This window comes from Homarus americanus, unplaced genomic scaffold, assembly GCF_018991925.1.
Source record: "Homarus americanus isolate GMGI-L3 unplaced genomic scaffold, GMGI_Hamer_2.0 scaffold23578, whole genome shotgun sequence".
Classification (NCBI taxonomy): domain Eukaryota; kingdom Metazoa; phylum Arthropoda; class Malacostraca; order Decapoda; family Nephropidae; genus Homarus; species Homarus americanus.
In genome coordinates this window covers 627,409-645,247 of record NW_024733231.1, presented here as the reverse complement: position 1 = coordinate 645,247, position 17,839 = coordinate 627,409, and the positions used below count along the sequence as shown (strand labels likewise).

General features: G+C 35.9%; 2 protein-coding genes across 2 annotated transcripts in view; one reads left to right on the top strand and one right to left on the bottom strand.

Moving 5' to 3' along the window:
- LOC121869525 (bromodomain-containing protein DDB_G0270170-like) overlaps positions 1-4,453 on the bottom strand; it is a 42,193-nt gene extending 37,740 nt beyond the window's left edge. The window contains exon 1 of the mRNA XM_042370883.1: positions 4,410-4,453. The gene's annotated coding sequence lies outside the window, so the exon portion shown is untranslated. The remainder of the gene's footprint in view (positions 1-4,409) is intronic.
- A 2,641-nt stretch (positions 4,454-7,094) lies between these two features.
- LOC121869524 (ATP-binding cassette sub-family F member 3-like) overlaps positions 7,095-17,839 on the top strand; it is an 89,771-nt gene continuing 79,026 nt past the window's right edge. The window contains exons 1-5 of the mRNA XM_042370882.1: positions 7,095-7,244; positions 9,062-9,167; positions 12,664-12,826; positions 16,043-16,168; positions 16,313-16,407. Coding sequence (XP_042226816.1) covers positions 7,124-7,244; positions 9,062-9,167; positions 12,664-12,826; positions 16,043-16,168; positions 16,313-16,407 — 611 coding nt within the window. The 5' untranslated portion in view covers positions 7,095-7,123. The remainder of the gene's footprint in view (positions 7,245-9,061; positions 9,168-12,663; positions 12,827-16,042; positions 16,169-16,312; positions 16,408-17,839) is intronic.

Here is a 17,839-nt window from a genome sequence, read left to right as displayed (position 1 = left end):
CAGTAAAATTAGTCTATACAATTATCAAACTGATTCAACAATAAAATGCCATAACCATACTGTATATTAAAAAATATAAATATAAACAACCAAAAAGACCACTACACTAAATCTCAGAAGGCAGTCCCCAATGCATGAGGAGGCTTACAAACGTACCATCTGCTTCACTTTAACCCTTTTACTACACAAAGCAACTGTACCTGTAGTCTCTTTTAAAATTATTGTGCTATACTGCCAAAATCGACTGTAGTCCATGACGTCAAAAAAAAAAAAGATTCCCTGCATTCTGTATATGATTATGTTCCAAGAGTTTGAATGCACCATCAAGCCCTGGGTAATGATGCCATTTTTCGGCACTTTACAAATTTTGGGGTGATTTCAAATATGGCAATAAAAAATGTCAGTCACGTAACATTTTTATGATATATGTGTACGTACTGTATATGTAGTGTAGTAATATAAGATACGTACTTGTGTTGGTAGGGATATATTAAATGTAAGGTTAGAAATAGTGAACAGGGGACTGAAGAGAATACAACGCCGAGGTCGTGTTAATTCACCAAATTGAGAATCCAAATGTACGCAATAAGGCCCATTCCTCATGGAGAAGGCCTCCCCATACCTACACCACCGGCTGATTTGGAAGAGCTCTCAACTTTGGATGGGAAAATTGAGGAAGAAATCTCAGAATCATCCCATGATCCTTCTTTCATTGACCAGACTTCCAATGAATCACATCTTATAGAACAAAGTGAACTTAATAATCTTGTACGTGATCTCCGTGTGTCAAAATAGCAGGCGGAACTTTTAGCATCAAGACTGCAGGAATGGAACTTGCTAGTGAAAGACACGAATTTCTGTTTTTAGGAAAAGAAATATTACATTATCTTCATTGTACAGTATGCAGGATTCCCTCTGTACTGATGTAGATGGACTGATGTCAGAGTTGGGAGAAAAACATGACCCAAAGGAATGGAGGCTTTTATAGATTCCTCCAAGTTTAGTTTGATAGCAGTATTGTTGCATAATGGGAACCAGAAGCCATCAGTTCAAGTAGCGCATTCTGTAGGTTTGAAGGAAACGTATGATAGTACGGAGAAAATACTGACCGCTATTAATACAAGGAGTATAGATGGCAGATCTGCGGTGATTTGAAGGTTATAGCCCTTCTACTGGGCCTTCAAGGAGGGTTCACGAAATATTGATGTTTTCTGTGTTTATGGGACAGCAGAGCAATAGAAAACACTACAACACAAAGGACTGGCCGAAGAGAGAAGAGTTTGTTCCAGGAAAGTGTAACGTTAAATATACTCCCTTGGTAGACCCAAACGATGTACTTTTACCTTTTTTACACATCAAGCTGGGACTAATGAAGAATTTTGTGAAGGCTATGGACAAACAAGGTGATAGGTTCATGTACTTGAGGGAAAAATTCCCACAGCTCAGTGATGCTAAAGTCAAAGAGGGTATCTTTGTTGGCCCACAGATAAGAAAGTTACTTCGTGATGACTTTGAAAACAAACTGAATGAAAATGAGCTAACTGCATGGAAATCCTTCACATCTGTAGTCAAGGGGTTTCTTGAAAACAATAAGAAAGAAAACTATTGCCAACTTGTAAAGGAACTCTTAAAAAATTAAAAAAATTTAGGATGCAGGATGTCCCTGAAAGTCCATCTCCTTCACGCACACTCAGACCTTTTTCCTGAGAATCTGCGGTTAGTGATGAACAGGGAAAGTGATTTCATCAGGACATTAGACGTATGGAGGAAAGGTACCAGAGTAGAGGGGATCCTGCCATGATGGGGGACTATTGCTGGTGTTTACAATCGGAGGACAATACAACACATAAAAGGAAGAAATAAAATAACAAATGCCCAAACAGATTTTGTATTTATAAGATTTATTTTTTTGTATAGCAAATAAAATGTACGTGCCAGAGAATTTTTATTGCCAGATTTGAAATCAGCACTCAAAATTACCAAAAGGAAGCTGCTCTGAACCATGTTACAGAATTTTATTTACTTTTTTAATTTGTTGCCTAGTGTACTGTAATCTATTCTTTAGCATTTCCATCAGAAATTTTATTTTTTTCTAATACAGTACAGTATTTTAACCGATAAAATTACCAACAATATTAGTTGTTCAAAGTGAGCTGGGCTTTGAAGTACTGTAGTGTGGAAGGAAAATGTCGGGTAAAATAAGAACAACACCAAACAAACCTTTGAAAACCTTACCTAACCTTTCCTTACTTGTCAAAATGCTAAGAATTGCTTTTGAGTTTATGGATCCCTCCTCACCTGAGCACCAAAGACACCACCATCACATACTAAACACCAAAAACAGTAATTATTGATGACTGACTCGCCTCCATTTTTTCCTAAAAAAGGTTTTAAAAATGCTGCAATTTCACTATGTTTTACAATGAATAGTTATAGTTTTGACAAAGGTGTTAAAAAGTGGTTATTTCTAAATTAACCTTAACCTAACCTTAGTTGATAAGAAAAACAAGCAGCAGAAGTGTTGTTAGAAGACTGCCCCCGACATATTAAGCAGAAAGAACTTACTATACTATGATATGGTGTAATTTTAATTTTTTATAGATGTGAGAGCAACACGGTCTCATTACTGTACACTGGTGTCGATTGGTGCGTGTCAATATGACATCACCGCCGAGATGACAAAGTAGAGCGCACCTAGGGGGCTAATAATCTACCAAACAAATCAGTTTCCAAAGAAATGATTGTTGTATCAGAACTTGCTGATGAAAATATAACGAGAAAATAAGGTAATTTATTTGGCTCGTGACCGTCCGCTGTTTTTCATTGAAAATGGTCTTAAAAATACCCATTTATCAATTATTTTATTAGTGGATACTGTATTATGTTGGGAAAAATATAAATTATAAAAATGGCTGAAATTATGTGCTAACCTAACCAATCCTACCAAAACCTAACCTATATCCTACCTTGGAAGGTGTTTTTAGACAGTTTTGTATGCTAATTACTTTCACTTCTATTCATTTTCTTGAGAAAATGAATAGTTTTCTAGATATAGGGGAGGTAATTTAGCACTCTTACAGTCGCATCATCAGTTGTGATGTAACGGATTTAAACAATATACCGTGAGGGCTAATATACAAGATGTGGCTGTTAGCGGTTCAGTAATTATGAGAATGTTTTTAGACAACGGTTTGGTACCCTAATTACTTTCACTTCTACTCATTTTCTTTGGTAAATGCTTATATATTTTCCAAAATAATGCAGTACCCTCTAATAAAATCAGTGAAAACTAAGTATTTTTAAACCCATTTTCAATGAAAAGCAGCAGACAGTCATGATCCGAATAATCACCAACGTTAGATAAGGTTCTCAAAAGATTGCTTAGTGGTTTTTTTTTTGGGGGGGGGGCTTTTTTTTTTGTACTTTACCCAACATTTTCCCTCTACTTCAAAACCCTGCCCACATTGAACAAGTAATATTGTTGGTAATTTTATGGCAGTGGATATTTTGCCGTGACCGGCTATGTTCCTACTAATACTATGTTACCGTGAGTGCCTTTTTTTTTTCTTTCTCCCTATATAACACTCAGTATATAAGGTATTGGTAACTAAATATTTACCTACATTTTTTACGGAAACATTATAGGATAAATTATTTTTAGTTGGCAGTGGATATTTTGCTGTAACTGGCTAAGTTCCTCCTAATGATATTTTACTGTGAGTGCGCTCTGATTGGCTACTCATCCAACAACCAAGAACTGTATTTGACCGCAACTGATGGCATTTGGAATTTATTTTGCCGCGAGTCGATCGTTGTGTACAGTAGCTAACCAGGAGGAGTAGTTTGATTTTGTTCATTTTTTCCATAGATTATAAAAAAGGCAACATTTACTATAGAATCTAACCAACCAAACAAACTTACCTAACTTCCTGGGGGGCAGACCCACCCGTCACATTAAACAGGAAGTACTTAGCCAATCAAAGCACACACACGGTAAAATAGCGTTAGTAGGAACTTAGCTCTTACAGCAATACATCCACTATGTTTTTAGTTTGTTCTTTCTTTTTCCCCATTTAAGACTCAATATATATGTAGGTGTTGGCAACTTGTAAATATTAACCCAACAGAGTAAAGACAGAGAATATGACGTAGAGTACAGTACACTTCACTTAAGACCAGCAGGACAATAACACAATTATTCTGTGAGTAGCAGTAACACTATAACACAATGACATACTATTTGTGCAGCAAACTTGACTCGATATTGGTATAGTCGGTGAATTTTAGAAGTATTGTACACACAACTGCAATAGTACGGAAACAAGACCATTGACAGACCGAGCCAACCCTGGAGTGATCAGCCCTGGCCCGGGGAGGTTGACTCGTGGCGGTCTGTCAAGGAGTCTCACCACATTAAAGACATCCTTCGAGAGACATGGTGCCCATAGGCGGCTCCCGGACTTGAGGAGTGTTGCTAACCCCCACAACAGGGTCTGGAGACGTGGAGATATCACAGAGGGAGTGAATATTTAACTTCACTATACTGTACAAAACATACGTCTGGCACCGGTCCAGCTAGAGCTCTACTTTACTTGGCACAGAAGTTACCACGTTAAAACATGAACACTGATATTAACAAAATTGACTAAGTTAAACTGAATTAATATGGCGGGGTGGAACACACGTGAACATACCTGGAGACGTGAAGGAGAAATATCAGAGGAAGTGGTATTACCTCGCGCGCCGGCATACAGTATACACGGGCCTGAGGCATGTACCTACTACTAACACTAACAATAGACCCTCTATTCACAGTAGTCGTTGGACCGTCAGTGTCACAGATCAGGCTAATTTTCTACATCTATATTTATGATTTAATCAGAGATTGAGTTTGTCAGGAAAGAGATGAAATGGAGTTATATATGAGTTCGCAACTCTATTGACCTGACCGCAAACACATCCCAGGTCAAATGGCCGTTAAATCTGGGAGAATTTTGAGTTTGACAGGAACTGTTCAGAAGATGAATGACTTTCTTAAATAAACAACTGACACTAACTAAACTATAAACATCAGATTCTCTGATGTCGGGGCGACAAAATAATATAACTTCAGTAGCGATCAGAGACTCATGGGTATCCCCACGGACGACATAAAATACGCCACTCTAACTGGCAAACTCGACACTCACTTATTTGACACGTCTTACTAGCACTAAAGACAGTTGAAGCGCTCAACAACACTCACAATGGATCTTGACTGTTCCAACTGTAAACAGACATATCTAAGTAGACTCCAAACAAGGGTGTTCTCTCTCACATTCAAATTCATTTTATAGAGACGTTGGTTTCAGTAAGTCAGAGAAAATGGGATAACGGAGGACTGAGGTGTCTTGAAGTGATGGGAAAACGGACTCAGCAGATGGAGGACTCAAAATAAAAGCAGAGGTACATGTTTTGTGGGCTATTGAACGTAATATGAATCGTTTGATTTTGGCGTTAACTGACGTGTATGACCGTGGTCGTTACAAAGTGATGTGGGGTCACATAATGTGACCCCACCCCGCATATCTGCACCCTCCCAATTCCTACCCTCCGGGCCCCACCTCACCTCACCCATGCCTGCATCTAGCGTGCGGCGCTCCCACTGCCTGAGTCACTTGACTCACTTCCTGGTTTTGGGAATGTTTTTGGAATTACAATTTTGAGAATAAAAAGTGGGGGGGGGGCAATCCAGGGGCCAGCCCAAAATCTGGGGGAGGGGGGGGGCAACCCAGGGGCCAGCCCAAAATCTGGGGGGGGGGGGCATGGCCCCCCCTGGCCCCACCCGTAGAATCGCCCCTGGTGGGTTGGGTCAAACAATGAGCAGGACAGGAGGATATATGCAAGAGCCAGAAACTAAGCAAAGATAGAGTGTAGAAGGGCTGAAAAGGAGTTCCAGAGGCTGGTTGCAAGCGAGGTCAAGTCAAACCCAAAGGCGTTTTACCGCTATGCAAAGTTGAAATTGAAAATGCGAGTAGGAGTATCAGACCTGAGGCTTGAAGATGGTAGTTATGCAGATTCTGACCAGGATAAAGCTGAGGCATTGAACAGCTGAGAGATTGGAGTGCCTGAACTTGCCTAGCTTATACTACAGACGGGCAAGGGGGGACCTAATTGAGGTGTATTAGCATCTCAAGGGGCACTACTCAGTTGAGTGTCCTTACTTGGATCTGGCGGACGCTCGCCCCACAAGGGGTCACAGCTCAAGATTGAAGAAGCCGCAAGTCCAGAAAACTGTGAGGACAAACTTTTTCGGAGTGAGAGTTGTGAACTCTTGGAACAATCTACCAGAGAGTGTTGTGACAGCACCGAGTGTGAGCTCTTTCAAGAGAAGACTTGACCAACACTGGAGCGGGTTCAGGTACATTCAGGAGCCGGTGCATGCCCAGTACTCGCCAACATAGACGTGACAGATCTCCCAAACGGCTAACGAGCCGATCATTTGGTGAAGAGGATAAAATAAAAGGAAAAGTATCAGAGACGTGATCTATCGCCCAAGCGACTAACGAGGCGATCAGTGGTGAAGAGGATAAAAGAAAGAAAGAAGAAAATAAAGATAAATCGCCCTTACACTATTTAGGGGATGAAGTTAGGTTAGTGTTAGGGTATTTAATCTTAAGGTGAATTAAGCTGGGGTGCAGATTCTTCAGGTGATCCTATAATTCTTCTGTGGGTAACAAGAATCCGAAATAATTACAATATCTTAAAGTATAAGGAAAATATGGTTGTAGTGCTTCGAAAGGTTCTTTTGGGGTGCGGGGATGGGAAGTGAGGGTGAGAGTTTGGAAATGGGTTTAACACTTGACATACACACGGTCGCACACACTATGGGAGTACCAAGCACGCACATGTACACACGCACCTATAGACACTCAGAGTAAACCTTAATAACCCAAGTCAGTAATTAACAGCAATATCTCCATCAATTTATTATTGAATGTCAACAAACTGTGAATTATGATAACATTGTTATATTTTTTCCATCTTCTTATCAATATATTAAAAAGTATACAATTTTAGTAAATAATGATGGTTTATCATTATTAAGTGTGCGGTAAGAGAAAGATATAGTTGTAGAGCATTAATGTTAACAAAGAGTGGTGGGTGTTGTGGCCTCCCTGGCAGTGTAAACATGGCAGTCCCCAGTCAACTGGTCAGGGACAAGTTCCCCGATATAGACGAAGAGATCTTCCAATATGTCGAGGGTAAATACAATTGGTGCTATAGCAATGGCAATACATATTCAGAGACATACTTTTAACTGTAAAGCAAATCTTCATGATAATATGTACAACGTATTATGGTATTTGACCGCGGGTGAAGGAAGACGTGGTTACATACTTAAACTAAATTACTGTATTAATGTTTCACGATTCTAACTCGCTTGTTGTATTTATTATTGGGGTACAGTATAGCTGTACTGTACAGTATATTATTGGGGTACAGTATAGCTGTACTGTACTGTATTTATTATTGGGGTACAGTATAGCTGTACTGTACAGTATGTATTATTGGGGTACAGTATAGCTGTACTGTACTGTATTTATTATTGGGGTACAGTATAGCTGTACTGTACAGTATGTATTATTGGGGTACAGTATAGCTGTACTGTACAGTATGTATTATTGGGGTACAGTATAGCTGTACTGTACAGTATGTATTATTGGGGTACAGTATAGCTGTACTGTACTGTATTTATTATTGGGGTACAGTATAGCTGTACTGTACAGTATTTATTATTGGGGTACAGTATAGCTGTACTGTACAGTATGTATTATTGGGGTACAGTATAGCTGTACTGTACAGTATGTATTATTGGGGTGCAGTATAGCTGTACTGTACAGTATGTATTATTGGGGTACAGTATAGCTGTACTGTACAGTATGTATTATTGGGGTACAGTATAGCTGTACTGTATATCGTTTATTTTTTACAATATATTCAACATCTATAAGTGTAAAGTTGGACTTAGGAACAAGCTTCAGGAACGTACCGAACTCATCCACAAGAAGAGGAGTTTTTGTATATATATCCTTTGCTGCTGGCTGTTTGGTTACTTTTTGGGAGTACTGTATTGTACTGTACTGAATGGCAGTGCAGTACTGTACCTTATTTATTTCCTGCATTACTCTTGGACACTTTTAGATAACTAGTACTTACTTAGCTTTTAACACTGTTATTGTATTATTTTTCTGTGTACAGTAGAGTCTGCATTTATGCGGTCAATTGAACCCGTGAAGGTCCGCGTAAAACGAGAAACGCGTAAATGAAATAACAGAACATATGGGATTAATTGAAATAGAGACTAGGCCGACCCCAAAACTCCTTTTTTTCCGACAATACGTACGTTGTAGTAAAAATAACATCTTAATTTTATGATGGTATGCACACTCAATTAATATTTAAGAGAAATACAGTTGCCAGTTAATGTCCATTCAAATAATGGACTCAACTCCCCTCTTCCCATGCTTGCTGGCTCCTCCCTCTCTGAGAAATCCAGACTATACTGTACAGTACTGTACTGCACTTGTCTTTTGCTCACAGTATTTTGGTGAATATACCAGCTGTGGAACTGGTATACAGTAGTACCATTACCACATGCTCCATCTGTCTATGCGGACACCTAGGAGAGCCCATGTCTTTTTTGTTGAATTTCCAGTCTGTAAAACTCCATGTCATAGTAGTTTTCAATATCATATAACCTCCATTAATTTAAAACATCATTTTTCAACGTTATTTAGTCTTTGACAAGGGTATGTCTTTGTGAATACATGCCTGTATGACTACAACTCTTGTTTGACCTGTTCTTGTGCTTTTTCTTTCTCAGGAAATAAAATAAGCAGGTAAAAGCTCTCCTAATTAGTTGTCATCCATTCACTCATACTGCAATAACAACCCCATAAATCTCTCAGTACCATGTTCTCATGTTGTAGTGATTCATCATCATAATCACTGTTTTATGAAGAATAAATTTAACTTAGAGAGTTAAATTTTAGTGCTCAATTTTACTTTTTTCTTACAGGTGTGCTCACAAGTACAGAGGACTTTGAAACTAGTGATGATGTTTATGAAGCAATTGGTGGTCTCTTAGCAGATGCTGTTGGAATAGAAAAAGATGCAGAGATAAGGTATGCATAACATAGTGGGGCTGTGTTGAAAGAAGAAATTGGGTAAAAATATAAGCTTCACGGTGCCATAAGCTCGATGAACAGGCTTTGTGTGAAATATAACAAAGTCTATGACTGCTTTTAGTGTCCTAGTGGTCTATAGATAACGTTCCCCAGTCACACACATAAGATCTTGGGTTTGAGTCCTGACGGAGGATGTTGATTATATGTAGAAGTCCGAGCGCTTTTATGGGCTAATGAAATATATATACAGGTATATATATATATATATATATATATATATATATATATATATATATATATATATATATATATATATATATATATATATATATTATATATATATATATATATATATATATATATATATATATATATATATATATATATATATATATATATAGGCACAGTATAGATGTATTGTACAGCATGTATAATAAAGCAATACATACTGTACTGTACAGTATGTATTATAGTACAGCACATGTACTGTACAGTATGTATGGAGTACAGTATACTGTACTGCAGTTATTATGGACAGTATACAGAACAAAAAAAAAAAAAAAATAAAAAAAAACATATATATATATATATACATACATAAAAATATATACAAATATATATATATATATATATATATATATATGCTAGTAAATCACTGTAGGTGCGTCATGATCTAGTATATGTTGATAATCAAAACAGTTTGAAAGTGCTGTAATTCACATCTGAAGATGTGAATTACACTAAGCTAGAACTTCGTGTTTTTCTTCCTTGGTATATATATATATATATATATATATATATATATATATATATATATATATATATATATATATATATATATATATATATATATATATATATATATATATATATATATATATATATATATATATATATATATATATATATGTATATATATACAGTGGGGTATGCTATAACGAATCTAATTGGTTCTAGAACCTTGTTCGTTATAGCATTCGTTCGTTATAGGATTAATTCGTTCCAGGCCCCCAAATACAACCACTTAACACTGAAAAATATAATATGAAATTGTAAAAATTGTAAAAAAGTGCATAAATAAGCATCTAAACCCCTGAAATAAAGAACATCATTAATACTTGTAATAAAAAAACAATAAATTAGTAAAAAAAAAAAAAAAAGAATTTTTTTTTTCTAAATAATGTTCGTTGGAGGAGTTTCGTTCGTTATAGCAATCTCAATTTTATAGGTAAAACCGTTCATTATAGGAATATTCGTAGTAGGATCCGTTCGTTATAGCATACCCCACTGTATACAGTATATATACAGTAGTACCCCGCTTAACGCGGTCAATTGAACCCACAGGGTACCGCGTTAAGTGAAAACCGCGTTAAGTGAACAACAGAACATATGGGATTAATTCCAATAGAGACTGGCCCGACCCCCAAATTCCACTTTTTGACGACACACAACTATGTTGTAGTAAAAATTTTATCTTAACTTTATGATGGTATGCACACACAATTAATAATTAAGAGAAATATCAATAATATTAGGTTTTTTAACACTTGCATTAGTAGAAAAGATGGCTGGGCACACGGGGATGGGGGGTTGGTTCCGAGGCAGAGGGCAGATTATTGGCCCTCACCTGTATCACTTGTATCAATTGTATCACTATCCACCACAGAGGCTTGCAGGGCATCTTTGTCAAACCCCTCAAAGGCCATATAAGTCCATATCCTCACTATAATTATCACTATCACTGACTTGGGCCGGCTGTGGTGGGTGGCGGGTGAAGAACTCGGTAATGTTTTGATGACTGGGCGACCTTGTGCGCATCGTGCCCGCGCCGCTTCCCGCGTATATGATGAAAAATTCCGCGTTAAGTGAAAGTTCAGCTCTGGCGAGGCACCGCGTATATGATAAAACGCGTTAAGTGAAACCGCTTTAGGCGGGGTAATACTGTATATATATATCTTGATAAAATCACCCACATTGGGGCCTGAGGGGCAAAAATTTAATACTCCTGTAATAATAATAATAATAATAATAATAATGATAATAATAATAATAATAATAATGATGCAGAAAAAAAAAAAAGCTGCCTTTCTTTTATTGGACAAACTAAAATTGTTCTGAACCACGGGAGTTTCCGGACCACAGAATGCTGAACTAGAGAGGTACGACCTGTACAAGTAATTTCGGGTAGAAATATGTAATTTCTTCATTTTCTATAACTGTTACATGCACAACAATCTTCATACAGAATGTGCATAAAAAATAATTATGAGGTCAAAAACATAAAGGGAATAAACATTTTGTACATGTGCTGGATTTATCACAGCAGGGGGGGCAGACATACATAATTGTTTCCCCCTTCCCCTTTTTTTTTTTACTATTACATGCACACACAATTTTTCATACAGAATGTGCAAGGAAAAATAAAAGATGATTATAGTGAGGTAAAAAACATAGAGAATAAAAATTTATTAAGTTTGTGGGAGTAATGTGGATCTTGGGAGGGGAAGGGAAGGGGGAAGCGGGAGGGGGTGCAGCATCGGGATCTCAGCCTCCCCTACTATGCAATGCTGTGAGCAGCATTAGTTGAATTTAATTTAATTTAATTTAATTTAATTTTTCAACTCACAATTTTGGGTACTGTAGATATATGAAATTTTCTTCAAAATTTTTGCTCTATTATATGCACACACAGTTGTTCATAGAGAATGAGCAAAAAAATGCGTTACTATATCTCGAAATATTCACCAGTTATTGCACATAACTTTACCATAGCACTGACAATGCAGGAAAAGCATTCGGGTCGTGACCATCGTAAAACTGATCATAGCCAACGCATAGCGGTAAACGGTTTTAATATTTTAATATCATAACACAGATCAATCTTAAATAGATCCATCGTTTAACAGTCATTACCTTTACTGTAAATGGAAATAAGTAAAAGGGTTTGAAGATATGTGATATGCTCAGGAATAATATTGCTACTGTATTAGATGATTAATTATGACCATGTAGTGATAAGTCCTGATTATGACCATGTAGTGATAAGTCCTGATTATGACCATGTAGTGATAAGTCCTGATTATGACCATGTAGTGATAAGTCCTGATTATGACCATGTAGTGATAAGTCCTGATTATGACCATGTAGTGATAAGTCCTGATTATGACCATGTAGTGATAAGTCCTGATTATGACCATGTAGTGATAAGTCCTGATTATGACCATGTAGTGATAAGTCCTGATTATGACCATGTAGTGATAAGTCCTGATTATGACCATGTAGTGATAAGTCCTGATTATGACCATGTAGTGATAAGTCCTGATTATGACCATGTAGTGATAAGTCCTGATTATGACCATGTAGTGATAAGTCCTGATTATGACCATGTAGTGATAAGTCCTGATTATGACCATGTAGTGATAAGTCCTGACAGAACCCTTGGCTTGTACCTGTGGCTTAACTTATTTGAATTTCATCATCATAATGGTTGCAGGAAACTGTGTGAAGAAGTGATGGCAAAACTTACAACTCCCAATGGAACCATAGAACGGAAGATTCTTGATGCACCTGTCCAGTTAGCAGAGATGGCAGCCAGCATGGAATTAGAAGATCAAGTTATTAAATCTGTTTGGTCTAGGGAAAGAGATGATGGACTAGTAAGTACTGAGTTATGTTTATTTAGGTGAAATTGAATTGCACTTATTTGTGTTGAATATCATGTTTTTAAGAGCAAACACTCTCCTTCAGTGACTCAAGTTTCAGTATGCAAGGTACCAGGGATAAATCCCACATAAACTCTTATATTAAAGGCTGGGACTGATGTATTAATTAGTTATGCCTTCATGTAAGAGCCATTTGTATGAAGTGGCATTTTTAAAAACAACAGTCATCATTTGAGTTAGTTGGCAATGAATTTTGATGTTATATCAGCATACCGTATATCACGGCCTATAAGACGAAATTTGAACATTAAAAAAATCTGCCCAAAGTTAGGGGGTCGTCTAAACCACCAAGTTTAAAATTCTTACCTCTTAAATATTGTGGTTTAGTGTGTCAAGAGTGATGAAAACATCGTAAGCCACTCACAAGGTCTTACCACTAATTATTTTATACTGAAACTTACGTTTGGCAAGCTGGATTCAAATTAAGATTACCGGTATATTAAAATAATAAAAATGTATTATAAACCTGTCTAACATACCGTAAAAGAGATTTATACCCCTGTAATAAACACAGCTATCATCACACACCCCTCCCCACGCCCCCCCACCCCATTTGCCAGTGAGGAGACAAGAAAGGGAAAGTGACCGCGAGATTGGGCTATTTTTAGCCGTGGAGGTGGTCAGTAATGCATACCGGTATCGGTATATTTACTCATAATAATATTTATCTCCTATAAATAATTGATTTAAATTTTATTTTTTTCCAAAGAATATTCAGTAAATGAGTGCATTAATTCTTGAAACTATCGACGGTTAATTACAGACGCTCAAGTGACGTCACTAGTGTTTACACTACACCAGCTGGTAATATTTGATGCCATTACTTGAAGTGAATTGGCCTTATTTTAAGTAACTAACTATAAATAAATACAAAAATTAAAAAAAAAGATCAAAACTGAGAAATAATATACTGTATGTATGTTGTGTTGTCAAAGTAAGAGGAACAATTGTGTAAGTACGTAATATTTTTTCACTCAAATCCTAATGAAACACTACTGGAGAACATTCCTTTGTCGCAAAACAGTTTATAAATTAAAGAAAATAATTACAGTGTGTTTAATATATTACAGTATATTATAAATAAATAAAACAAATAATTCGGTAAATCTATTTAAAGTAAATGGAAAATAAGCAAACATGTTATTTACCAAGACGCTTCCGTCTGCCTCAGGGTGAGATGGAGGGGAGATAACGGCTATTTATAGCCCATCTGAAGTGGCCAGTACCCTAATGCACCATAAATAATTCATTGAACATTCATTTTTTTTACATAGTATATTCAGTATATATATATATATATATATATATATATATATATATATATATATATATATATATATATATATATATATATATATATATATATATATATATATATATATATATATATATATATATATATATATATATATATATATATATATATATATATATATATATATATATATATATATATTTGTGTAATAAATGTATGTAGTAAGTACATACTGGTAACCTTTTTCACTCAAATCCTAATGAAACACCACAATTAGAATACGGTGGTTGCTGTTGAACCACATGTTGTATAAATAGTCGGAACACCACACCACCGAGACGAGGGAACACTCCCACCACGCTTCAGTGACGTCACTAGTGTTTACACTACACCAGCGGGTATAATTTGATGACATTACTTGAAGTGAATTGGCCTTATTTTAAAAAATCAAGGATGGTTGGTAAAGGACTACTGAGTCAGTGGGTAAGTGTCACATTTGGGGTACTGGTCTTATACAGCAAATAGAGCTCAAAAGCTACTTTTTAAGTGGAAATTTGGGGGGGGCGTCTTATGCACCCCGCCGCCTTATAGGCCGTGATATACGGTATGTGAACTTCACTTGTCAGATGCATTGACCATAAGTGGTGATTCCAGGCTTGACTCCTTAGATCCAGCTCAAAGCCATGCTGTTTGGATAGCCCTTCAATAGTAACTTCTCTTTCATCTCTGGTTTTAGCACTTGTGGAGAATTTTAGACTAATTCACACAGCTGTCACTATTTTTCATTATTGGAAAGGATGCATCCTTTTTTTAATAGTTTTACAAATATCAAATAAATTTGTTATTAACCTAATGTAATTCAGGCTAATGTGTCCATACATGGGATCAAATCAACAAGGGCAATGTTGTATATGTGGGCTGGGCATTCATCTGGCTAAATTGTGACCTTCAAACATGTTATACCCACAATAGGGCCAAACCATTTGTGTAACTTGAAGTCCTTTAACCTAGGATAGCACTCCAGGAGAGTGTTGGGAGTAACAAGTGGTGTGCTGTATAGTAAGCCCTTGTTATCACATGATTTACATGAATACAGGTCGTACCTCTCCAGTCCGGCATTCTGTGGTCCGGAAACTCCCATGGTCCGGAACGATTTTAGTTTGTCCAATAGATGTGATGGCAAGCCTTCCAATGAGAGGGATCCACATTCTAAAATTGCATTTCAACACTGGATGACAAGTTCTCACTTAAACAAAGAATGACAAGCCCTCACTTCAACACTGGGTGACTAGCCCTCACTTCAACATTGGTAAATGCTTACAAGTGGAAGTATCAAATTATGTGTTATTCCTCCTTTTACAAAAGAGGGGTGGTATGTCTCCCATGATCTATGCCCTTGATAGTCACAGAAGGTTGTTGTAAGGTATTAATTCTGCAAGTAGTCCAATTTTTTGTAAATAAATCAAAATTGCTGCTTACCATGTACAGTATACAATGTAGTGATAGGTTACACAGTTCTGTATACTGTATTGTACTGGGTTGGTGCTTCAGGATTGAAGTGATCCACATCTCTTTGTGTTCCTTACTGGCTGGTACTGTATCCTGTAAAGGTGGGTCATCATACCTGTTATAATTTCAAGCTGTGTATTTAATCACAGGAATCCTTTATGTTCACAAATTTGGTGATTACAATAAAAGGTTTTATGGCCAGTGTTATTTATTTCAGCAGTGTTATGACAACTTGATTATTGGTACTATGGCAGTATGAACAGATTGTAGTCATCTGGAAAATATAAACCTTACACAGTAGAGTGGCACATAGGGAGCCATTATACAGTACAATGCTGTGTTATACCTGCACAATTATTGTAAACTTGTCATTATTTCTTCCCCAGAAAGTAGACCAAAGAAAACTTGACAAAGCAGAAGCAAAACTGAAGGAAAAGAAAGAAAAAAGAACAAACACAGATAAGAAAGACACTCAGCCAGCTATTATAATGGATATGGCAACAGCATCCCAGGTAGGTTTCTTATTAACATTGCAAGCATAAAATATTCAAGGACACAGTATTGAAGTACAATACACATTAGTTTTCCTTTAATTTTAAAGCCAGAGGAGTATGTATTGATGACACAAGTAACCATTGTTTGTAATTTTATTTCAGGTTGTAAGCAAAAAGGACCGAGCTCTCGATGCCAAAGGGGGTTGCAACACAAAAGACATCAGAATAGAAAGCTTTGATGTAGCTTTTGGGGATAAGTACGTCAATATTTTGTATGTTTGTGTGTATGTGGGGGGTTAGGGATAATTCTAACTTTTGAGTAATTTCTTTATATACAAGTGATATCCCTGATAGCTGGAACAATTGGTGCAGAGCACTACTGGGAAACGGAAAAATGTTCTCGGAAGTTCCAGAAATTGTGGATAACATCTCTCAAAGCTGGAAAAAAAATCCCTCATCCCTGGAATTTTCCAGTTAAAGGAAAAATGCTCTTGGAAGTTCCAGAAATTGCCCATTACTGTACATCATCTCTCGAACCAGGGAAAATTATCCCCCATCACTGAAATTTTCCAGGTACCGTACACATCTGGAAAATTTTCTTAAAATTTCCAGAAAATGTGCCTCAAGGAAAATTGTTTCCCAAAGCTGGAATTTTCCAGAAAATTCCAGTTTTGGGAATAATTTTCCAAGAAAATTTCAATTCTGGCTATCGGAAAGTTCCGGGTTTGAGATTCCGGCTAACAACTGAGATATTTTATATATATATATATATATATATATATATATATATATATATATATATATATATATATATATATATATATATATATATATATATATATATATATATATATATATATATATATATATATATATATATATATATATATATATATATATATATATATATATATATATATATATATATATATATATATATATATATATATATATATATATATATATATATATATATATATATATATATATATATATATATATATATATATATATATATATATATATATATATATATATATATATACACACACAGTAAAACCTCGATAAATCGGACTTCAATATATTGGAATTCGCTTTTTTCAGACTGAGGTGCTCTGGTCACCATAAGTACTAAAAGAATAAAATATAATAAAAAGATAACAAATGAGAAAGATTAAATAAAACAAATTGTATGAAATGAACAACACTCACTGAGTACTATACAGTTGTCTAATCACATTGGCCTACTGAGAACTAAGACACTTGAGTATGTAAGCAGGCTGGGGCTGATCAGGTGTTGCCGCATCTTCAGGTTTATTTATTTATTGATTCAGTATTATATTCTCATATGATTGGCCTCTTATGAAATTTAATCAAGATTAATATAACATCTTCAGTAATAAAGAAAAATAAAATACTGTATGTAATTTATAATATGACTTGAAAATAAAAGGATAAGCTGAATCAAAAGGTTGTTTACTCAGCGTTCGTGTGAGCTTTCAGTAGACCAGCTTACAACCGGGGTCACTATAACACACTGTATAGTGTTTGATATACCTTTTTAAAAAAGTTATTTACTACCTTTGAGTGTTATATGATGACTCAGTTTGGCTGCTTGTACTTAGACAAATGATTAATGAATAAACCAGGGTATATGCAGAAACATAATACAGTAAGATCTTGTATTTC